At 37.2% G+C, this 10868-nt stretch overlaps 1 protein-coding gene across 1 annotated transcript; it reads left to right on the top strand.

Moving 5' to 3' along the window:
• Positions 1–9056: 9056 nt before the first annotated feature.
• LOC145133341 (uncharacterized) lies at positions 9057–10314 on the top strand. The gene is made up of 2 exons (XM_079068288.1): positions 9057–9800; positions 10016–10314. Exons 1-2 carry the CDS (start codon positions 9090–9092, stop codon positions 10079–10081), a joined length of 777 nt encoding a protein of 258 aa, XP_078924414.1. The 5' UTR covers positions 9057–9089; the 3' UTR covers positions 10082–10314.
• Positions 10315–10868: the final 554 nt, after the last annotated feature.

The following is a 10868-nucleotide window of genomic DNA, read 5'->3' as shown; positions in this document are numbered from 1 at the left end:
ACTCTAAAAAAAGCTAGAGACCAAGTCTTTGTGTAACACCCCGTTTATTTAATACAAAATAAACAAGTTAATGAATGAATAGTAGCCCTAAAATCAATAATTATATAGCAAGGTGTTGGTCTCGAGGAGCTAACTATCACAATTTTAGAAGTCGGGGGTTAAAAGTGTAAGTTTCGGATTGGTTTCGTAAATATTTATGAAGGCAGGGACTACTTGGTAACTTCTGGGACTTCATTTGAAGAGATTTTGGAGCCTAGGGGGCTGTTTGGTAAATTACAGATTGGATTTGAAAGGAATTTCCGAAGCCAGGGTAGAAAGGGTAAATTAAGGACTTAGTTTGAAAAGAGGTTTCTGGGGAGGGACCATTTCTGCCATTATGGCAATAAGTTTTGTAGGGCATCGGGTATTTAACTTCCGTCCAAACCCTAACCCTAAGGAACTATTCCCAGCCTCCACCTCCATCCTTATGCCTCCCACCACCGGCCGCCACTCTCCCTTCAACCACCTCCGGCGCCGCCACCCCTCTCCACTGTCAAGGTCACAAGCACTGCTGCTGTATCTTCCCTTGTCGACGACGACAAGGCTGCCGCCTGCTGCCTCGTCGATGAGCGCCATCGTGACGTGGTTGTCGGAGACGTAAGCGAACCGTGAGGAGCCGCCGCCATTGGTTGAAGACGCCCACCGTTCCACTGTTTGTAGCGCTGCAAATGGCTTTCTTCCCTCCGTTGCATCCTGTCGTTGCTTCGTCGGTGCCACCTTCCAGCTCCATCCGCCGTCGCAGACGCCGATCCAAGCGTCGTTGTTGTCGGCTATTGTGTCACTGTCGTCGTCGCTCACCACCGCTGTTAAGTGATGGTGTATGCAATGCGTGTATGTGTGTGCGTGTGTGTTAGTTTCAGTCAATTGTTTGGTGTTCGTATGTGTTGTGTGTGGTTTGTTGGCCGGAAAAATCGAGAAAAGGCCACCACCACCACCGTGAGGTGGTGGCTGCCACCATCTACCACCACCGACCACCATAAGGGTGGTTGTGTGTGTGTTTGTATTAGTATGTATGTATGTGTTATTTGGGGTCTTGCTTTGTAATATTTGTATTCGGTGCTAGAATAATGAAAAGAAACTCATAACCACCACCATGAGGTGGTAGCTGCCGCCACCAGCCGCCGTGTTGGTTGGCAGTGTGCCTTGTTTGTGTTTTGATTCGTTTGGGATGCTTGGACAAAATGGACTAGAACCATAACCACCATCGTGAGGTGGTGGCCGTCGCCGTGAGCCGTCGTTGACCACCACTACCCGAGGTGGTAGTGGGTGGTGCCCAACTAGCGAAACCCTAATGGGCCTAGTGAAACCCTAATTGGCCTAATGAAACCCTAATGGATCTAAGGACTTAGATTTTGGGCCTATTGGGTTGGTATTGGGTTGGAAACCCTAATTAGGGTTTAGAAAACCCTAATTTTAGAATCATTGGCTTGGACTTATCGGGACCCGCATTTTGGGCCATTGGAATTGGACTATGTATTAAGCCCGATCACACCATATGATTTGTCTAGTAGAGTGATGGACTTAATGGATTAAGTCCTTAATGGGTTAAGTGAGAAACACTTAACCCTAATCGTCATTTTATGTGAAAAAACCCTAATTTCACTTGGGCCTTAAGTTGGGCCTTTCTATTGAGCTTTGGTGATTGGGCTATTGATGGGTCATCCAAGAATAATCATATAGACTAAGAATTATGGATGGGCTTTAGGGTAAGGCCTATGTGAAGGTTTGGGCCCAAAATGGAAAATTGGGCCATAGATGGGCCATAATTGGGCCTTTATGATTATGAGATATTGGGCCATTAGGAATGCCAAATGTTTGGACTGGACTAAATAGTTGGGCCTTAGAATAAGACCATGTGAAGGTTTGGGCCCAATTTGGAAAATTGGGCCATATGTTGGGCCTTGACTTATAGTTGACTTTTGCGCCTTTGGATTGGGCCTTGGGTTTGAGTCAAGCTAAGTTGGGGGTAGAGTAGTCTTTTACCCAAGCATGGACTTATGGATATGCATTGGAACCCAATTATTAATTGGGTGTTATTTTGATGATTGACAGTTCGGGATGCTGTCATCCAACAGCTAGAGTTTTGTCTGCGGGACTTCAGCAGTGCGAGGTGAGTTACCTTCCAGTAGAAGTGGGTCTACGGCCACAATGCCGACCCACTAGTAGGAGATGGTTGTTAGATAATTGTCTTTGTGATAATTATTTGGTATGTTATGTTTTATGTGATAGTATGCTATGATGTTATGTGATATGTGATAGGAGGGGTAGGATAGACCCCAGTACCGGTCAATAGGGCCGAAGGGGTATGCCAGCACCCAGACAAGCTAGGCAGTATATGGTTTATATGTTTATGCACTAGGATGCTATGGGGTAGAGTAGGGGTGAAATAGTCCCCAGTATCGGTCGAAAGGACCGAAGGGGTAGGCCAGCACCCTGATATGCGAGGCAAGTTACCGGTCGACAGGACCGAAGGGGTAGGCCACCACCCTGATATGCTAGGCAAGTTACCGGTGGAAAGAGACTGAAGGGGTAGCTAGTACTCGGATATGTTATACAATATGTGTTATGTATGGTATATGGTATGATGGGGGAACTCACTAAGCTTCGTGCTTACAATTTACAGTTTTGGTTTCAGGTACTTCGTTTTCAAAGGAAAGGAGTCGGCTCGATCGCAGCGCATCACACTATGATTTTCCGCACATGTGATCTTTGGGATTACCCTCTGATATTATTTTATGATAACATGTTTTGATTATTGACACTTTGGTCTTGACATGTGATGTTATTATGGATGTTTTATACTGTTGGTTTTATAATAACTTAATTAAAAATGAAATTTTTGGTCTTGAATTTTGGGATGTTACACTTTGGATCTCTATCCATAAGATGTTTAACGGCTTCAGGATTCAACTTTTCAATCTCTTTCATGACTATGTTAAAATGTGCTTCGGTTGTTGCCTAGCTTTTCCTCCAAAACAATTTTTCAAACTTGACTCCACTAAACTTCTTTCTAAAATTGGCATATATATGCATATCACACTGCCTATGTTCTGTTGATGGGAATACTTCTTTGACTGCCTCAACCAAACCCTGCATATGTATCAGAAATATGTGAAGTTAGAAATGTAAATATTTATTATACTATGTTTAATATTTTAGAAACATACCTTGTGTTGATCAGAAATTAAAACCAAACCACTTCCTTCATTCCGACACTGCAACTCTTCTGAAAGATTTTCAATGAACCATTTCCAATTCTCCTTGTTTTCCACACATACAACCGCCCAAGCAATTGGGAATATTCCATTGTTAGCATCCCTACCAACAACACAAAGCAACTCACCTTGGCAAAAACTTTTCAGGAAACAACCATCCAAGTTAATGATCCTTCTACACCCTCCCCTCCACCCCTCTTTGACTGCAGCAAAGCATATGTAAATCTTGCTGAAGTAATTCTTACCATCAGGCATTGCATCCACAAAAATTTTAACAGTGGATCCAGGATTTGATCTTTTAATCTCCTCACCGTATGACCATATTCTAGCATAATTTTCTGCAATCGTGCCTTCAGCTAGACTCAATGCATACTTCTTGGCTCTACTACACTGACTCATACTTACAACAATGCCAAAAGTAGTTTTCACCTTCTCTCTAAGTAATTTCACACTCATCTTTTGATTGTTAAAAAATTGTTGGCTAAAGTGGGTACCTATCCATTTATACGTGACAATTGATCCGAATTTGAAATTCTTTGCACAATTATGGTCACTAATAAGAGACTTGATTTGGAAAGACTTATCATCACTCATCCATGAACCCCAAACCCTAAATGTACATTATCCATCACAACATTTGGCTAGCAACCGTCTACTATCATTTTTCACAAAACATAATTGATAACCATTTGCAACAACATAGTTACAGAACATGTGTTTCAATTGTTTAGGACTCTCAAACCTCATACCTAACACAGGTTCCTGCTCCTTCCAGTGCAACTTTTCATTGAAAATATTTGGCAACTCAGGATAAACATCTTCATTGTCATCCATGGCTTCTTCCACAGGCTCACCCAAACCTGCATTCTCACCCATGTCGACATCAGGCCCATTATCCTTTTTGAAAAAATGAGGGATGATATGGTTATCCTCATCTCCATCATCATCCACATCCTCAGCCCCATGGTCACCCTCATCTGCATCCTCGTCTTCATCTTCATCCTCATCCTCATCCAAATGGCATGTCTCAATTTCCTTAATTAGTCATGCACCATCAATCACTTCTTCCACTATGTTATCAACAACCTCTTCTTTGTGTTCATCCAACCATTCCTGCATGTTACTATTACCAAAATGGTCAACATACATAGGGAGTATAACACCACATTCATAAGCTATTGCTATAAAATCGACATAATCCATCTCATTGGAAATTAAGGTTGAACCTTTGGGAAAATCAATATCTGGTTGGCAGTAATAGAGCTTCTTACACTTTTCTCCAGTGAACCTTTCAATAAACTCATAACACCCGCTCTTGTCCATGCCTACGAAATCGATGCCCGACAACCTCTGAGTAATCCCCCGGTGTAGTGTATGGGGTTTTTTGTGAAGATTCCTTGAAAGTGCACATCGACTTGGATGAATACAGGATCCATGTTTGAGGTTTGAGGAGACGAAAGCAAGTAAGGGTTTATCGAAAGATATGGAAGTGGTGAACAATCGACAGGAAAAATCCCGTTTAAGTAAAGCTATATAATGAACAGTGAGTGAACAAATTAATATGTGGCATTATTAAATGACATGACAATCGACAGTATACACAGTCAGCAGACTAAGGGGTTTAAGTAACACAAGTGGCATAAATATGACCGGCTGACCCCTTCATAAATGAAATAATGACGTAATCGACCCGACAAAATAAAGTTCGCTCCCTCATAAAATCACTTAAAAAATTAAATAACTAAAAAGATAAACCCTAAAATGTTTATAGGTCTTATGTGTAGACTTAAAAAAAACTCCACAATAGTTTAAGCTCAAAAACTATCTTTAGATACTCTTAGGCTATGTGGAGTGGTCACCACCAACTCACCGGAAAAGTGGTGCCACCTCTGTGTCATGTCACCTTCACCACCAACCCACTCCACTATGGAAATAGTCACCACTAACAACATTTACTTTTTTATTTTTTTAACATTATATTAAATAAATAACATATTAAATAAATAACATATTTTATATTAATTAAAACCACATTACATAATTTAAAACATAATTTAAAACATAGAAAATTAAAACTAAAATACTAAAAAAACATAATCCATACTTAGAAAATTAAACCTAAATTACTAAAAAACATCAAATCTAGTTGCGATATTGGTCGAGAACTTCTTGTTGAATTTTCAAAAACACCCTTAAATTTTCTGGGTCGAGATTTGGTTGCGGCACTGTGTTTACGATTTGAAGATTGGTGAGTGTCAATTGTTGCCGGCGTTGCTCCTCCGTTGAATCAAATTTTTTTTCTAAAAAATTTTGAGTTTTTTCGATTTTCTCCGATAATACGTCCTCGTTGGTTGATTTCCCGCTAGACGAAGCCCCCTTTCTCGCTTTATCCCTTCCCGGTGGTCGACGAAGATGGACGTCCGATGGACCCTCCCCCTCGGTGGCGTCGAACTCATCATTGAGGTCGAGGTTAGCACCGATGTCCGACTCGGACGTTCTCGGCCTTTTGTTGGAACCGGTGGTAGATCCCGAATGTGTCGTTTCCGGATAAAGGACCCATTTTGGGCCATTGCGACAAACTTCCCACGCTTTTTGGTTGCCAAAAGGTTTACCATTGTTGGTAATTTTGTATTGGTGCAACGCCGTTGACAAAATGTTGAAATCGTTGCTACCACTTCGATGCATATTTTTTAAATTGTCAAATACGCCATTAAATTTGGTACAAGTCGCTCTAAGATCACACCATTTAGTATTGACTGAATCATATGTCCGGCTCGTTTGCCTTCTTAATAACGCATGGAAGTGGTCTACAACACGATTCCAAAAGCTTTGTCCTGATTGCGCGTTGCCGACATCCCCGTCTTGTGATATGGCAATCCAAGCTTTAGCTAAAGCTGCCTCCTCCTCCTCGGTCCATTGGGTATTTTTCTTTTTTGTTGAATCTTTTGATTTTTTTTTTGCCTTCTACGACTTGGTTGTGTTTCTTGAACCCGTTCGTCGTCGTCTTCAATGTCGAGGTTTACGGGTTGAGATTGCGATAATGGAACTTGAGATGGTTGTGGATGTTGGGAAGTTTGGGGCTGAAATCGTGGAGCAGGTTGTTGTTGAAAGGGTTGAAATTGAGATTGAACAAATTGTGGTGGTGGTTGTTGTTGGTAGTAGTGTGAGTGGTATGAAAGATTGGTGAATAGAGGTTGTTGTTGAACGGGGGATGATAACAATTGCATATAGCCAATGTTCGCTAACGGATCATTTGGAGTGTTTGGGGTGTTCGGGGTGGATGAGTTATTTTGGTTTGGATCCATGGAGGAAAGTGTATTTTTTGAATGAGAATATATGTGTTTGTGTTCAAAGTTTGTTGTGTGTTTGAAATGTAAAAATATGTTGATATATATAGAGAAATGATTGTTAGTAATTAATTAATTAATTAAATTTTTTTTTTGTTTACAAACGGTCAAGAGCGCAGCAACGGTCAAAAAAGCAACCCCCAATCAAATCACCCGTCTTCGTCCGTCTCCAGCTCCACGGAACAAGAAACCCACCAGAAGATGGGGCGCTGTTCACACGTGAAGAGGGCTGACACGTCAGCTCCCACGCGTCTTTTTGCCCTCCACTCCTGGTAGCATTATTCGTTTAGTGTACTGATCCAAATCTCTTACCCGTACATATCATGTAAGAGTACAAGTACGACGTGGCAAGAGAGCTGTACAAGAGGCTCCACATCACCATAACAAAACTGGCATCATGGAGTGACGTGTGGTCCAGCATGCAAAGACAAAATTATTTAATAATTATCATAATGCCAGCCCTACCCTCTCGGATGCACATGATTTTTCCCCCAGTTTTTGACTTATTCCCACACAATTATTTAATTATATATTTTAAAAAGGCATAAAACAAGATGATTGGGCCATGTGTCAAGTCAATAGTTGTTTTGATCACTTTCCTAAAACACACGCTGCTTCCCTGGCGCGTGAAAAAACATACGATCAAATCCACATGGATTGCCATGAAAACCGGATACATACCCCACAATTGCTCCTGCTATAAATTTAGAACATTGGATAAATATGAATATTTTGAATAATAATTAATATTAAAAGAGATTGTAATAAGAATAAATAAAATATGTTGATTAAAAAAAGTAACTAACAATATACGATGATTATTGATGGAAAACTGAATTTTAGTAAATACCTAAGTGTAAAAGTTGAGATGATCATTTCTCTAAATTAGATTATTTAGCGTATCTTTGTATAATAATATGGTGTATGTTACTACAACATTAAAAGTAATTGTTATATATATATATATATATATATATATATATATATATATATTAAAAAATAAAACAATTATTTTTTAACGAAAATCCAACGCTTTCATATCGTCATATTTCTGATATCTAAAACCATACTTTTATTATTATTAAATAAAAAGTTATAGTTTTTATTGTAAATTGAATAGTTATTTAATAATGACAAATGGAAAATGCAATCTATTCCATTATGTTAGTTGTCTTTTAGATCAACAAGTAATTTTATATGACATGAGAGAAAGAGAATATTATTAAGCACATAAACAATCATTGTATTAAATTATGATGATTGAAACAAAATAATACCTATTTTTGACACTATAATTTCCTAGTTTCTAACATGTGACCACTAATGTTTGGTCTTTTAATGATGTCTAACAATTTCTCTCAACATGATGTTGAGTGAAAGAGTCCGAAGTGTAAACGAAAAGCTAATTGCATCCTTTTTTGTTTAATGGAGTATTACTTAAGCTAATGATACTTTGACCTCTTGGTCAACCCTTTTATTTGTTTTTAGAGAAAATAGATAATAGTGAATACTCAAAATATATATTTTGTCTACAATATACAATAGAATAAAAAAATATGTAAAATATTTTTTTTATTTATATTGTGATCTAATGCGTATTAAAAATGTCACCTTTTAAGCGTAAAATATGAACTATTATATTTAGAAAAGAAGACAAAATCTAATCGCTTATGCTTATAATTTGCCATAAAATAACTAAAGAATATTTTAAAGTCTTAAAATAGTCATAAATTTTACATATACCACTCCAAATGATAACTAAGTTTTATTAAAAAAAATAAAATAAAGTGTTGGCATAGTCACTACAAATTTGGTTCTTTTTATTTATTTTTTAAAACTTTTTCTTATTTTTATATAATTCTTTTTTGGAAAATATCTCCCTAAGGATTTCTCAATGTCTCAAAATAACACCATTGTTCACCCAAAAAGAATTCTTGTTTGTTCTGAAATGATTTATGAATATCATTACAACAACAAAAATCTTCATAAAAAGATTTTGATAAATAAAATTAAACATTTAGCAAAAATACAAAGACTAATTTCATAGTATCGACTAATATGAAAAATTATTATAATATTAAAATAAACGTTTTTAATATTTTTTAAATGGCTAAATCACACCCCCACTTATTGAAACTCACAAATATATATCTTTTATCTATCACGAGATTTGAATCCTCGACAATTTGCAGGATTTATCCATTTCAAATATATCTGATACCGTTGAATCGTTAGCCATTATTTTATTTTTTTGTTTTTAATTTGTTTACCTAAAAAATAGGATATCTTTTAACATGATTTTTTTTCAATTAAAATAAAATATAAAAATTAAAACACTTTTTTCAATAGATAAATCAAAATCATAAATGGGCAACAGTAGTTATTGCTAAAAATGATGTTATTGAGATTTCGTAGTTATATATACATATAAATATAAATATATATTAAGTGTGGGTACAAACGTCCACATGGATCTACCCGATTGGTTATGGATGACCCAAAACAAAGCTCTAGAATACAAGCATCAATAATTCATCATTCTCCTAATCCCCTCTGTATTCTTGCTGGCAACAACACTCTCTTCTCCATCTATTTCTATCTCTATATCTCCGATTCCCTTAAACCCTACACAAAAACATCCAAACACCTTGCAATTCCAGGTGTTATATTATATCATCATCATCATCATCAAACTTCATATGCCCTAAAAATCCAATCACAAAACATGTTTAATCTTCAACCACTTCTATCCCCAATTGTTTTTCTGCTCACAATTGCCACCGTTTTCTGCATTTCAACCTCCGAAGAAACTAAAACCATATACGAAGTTCTTAAATCAAACGGATTGCCCATGGGTTTGTTACCCAAAGGTGTCACCAATTTCACCATTGATGATTCCGGTCGATTCGAAGTGCATTTGGATCAAGCTTGTAATGCTAAGTTTGAGGACGAATTGCACTACGATCAGAATGTTTCCGGTACCTTGACGTATGGTCAGATCGATGGATTGTCGGGTATTTCCGCCCAGGATTTGTTTTTGTGGTTTCCTGTTAAGGAAATCCGGGTCGATATACCCAGTTCCGGATTGATTTACTTCGATGTCGGTGTTGTTTCTAAGCAATTTTCTCTATCTTCGTTTGAAACACCAAGGGAATGTTTGGCTTCTTCAAACGAGCTCATCGTTCAAACTGTATCCAAGGTAATTTAATATTCCAATCCAATCCAATCATCTTTAACTTTTTATTGTGTCAATTTCTTCTTAATCTCACCTTCTGTTATTGGGTTTCTGCTAGTCAGCTCAATAGACTAACTGTTTCATTCTGATATCAATGTAATTGGTGTTCATAAGAATTTTGGGGATCAGCAATGGTGATGAAAAAATTAATCTTTTTTTGTTCTTGATATGCTATGCAGACTCTATCAAGAAAGCTGGGAATCCAGAAAAGCAAGCATCAAGAACATTTGATGACACTTTTATGAAATTTGAAGCTTAAAGATGATTGGAAGTGGCACAATTTCTCAATCAAGTTATGGGTATTTCCATTTCTTGCATCTACACTTGTTCTTCAGGAAGTCAAAAAAAAAAACAAAAAAAAAAATCTTGTGTGCTTCCTTTTCCGGTTTTCTTTGTATAGTGTAGATTCTGCAAACTAGTCTCGAATGTCAGCTTCTGTCTATGCAACATTTTCACAATGGATTGAACTTGAAGAAAACACGATATATACATAAACACACCATATAAGCAAGTGACAAAATGACCTTGCTTCCATGATTCATTGAGATTCAGTCCTATCGGATTTACACAAGGAATGCAAGTTCTTATACAAGTGGAGCAAGGATCAAAGGTTACAAACCAGGTGATGACACGTGTTTATTTCACTTAAATTCATTAGGAATATGAACATAAAACATTTGTTGGCAAATCAGTTCTCTTTTTGTAGTCATAAGTTTCTTTGATAGAAGAAATAAAGGAATAAAATTGCATTCGTGTTGTCACCATGTCAATCTTTCACTCTTTCTTATTGCAATTCCCTTAAACCCAAAGCCAAATGTTATATATAATTTAAATATCGATTTACATTTATTTTACAAATTTAATACATTATTGTGGATTGTAGGTTGCTTGTAGATAATGTAGGAGTAGAGAAGGGAGGTGGGTAGTTAGTATATTTAGTCACCTACTTATGTTGGTGAATTAAGTAATAAATTTAAAGAAATACATTGTCAATATAATGGTAGGTTAGTAGGTCCATCTAACTTTTTATAG

This window comes from Lactuca virosa, chromosome 8, assembly GCF_052849685.1.
Source record: "Lactuca virosa cultivar CGN04683 chromosome 8, Lactuca_virosa_CGN04683_v6, whole genome shotgun sequence".
NCBI lineage: Eukaryota > Viridiplantae > Streptophyta > Magnoliopsida > Asterales > Asteraceae > Lactuca > Lactuca virosa.
Note: the sequence above shows the minus strand (reverse complement) of the source record. Positions and strands in the feature narration are given on the sequence as shown.

What these genes read in the sequence shown, in the direction of transcription:
- LOC145133341 (XM_079068288.1), top strand. Translation starts at nt 9,090, where the DNA reads ATGGATGACCCAAAACAAAGCTCTAGAATACAAGCATCAATAATTCAT. An exon ending in TCGTTCAAACTGTATCCAAG is followed by an intron (nt 9,801 to 10,015) that starts GTAATTTAATAT and finishes TATGCTATGCAG; the next exon opens with ACTCTATCAAGAAAGCTGGG.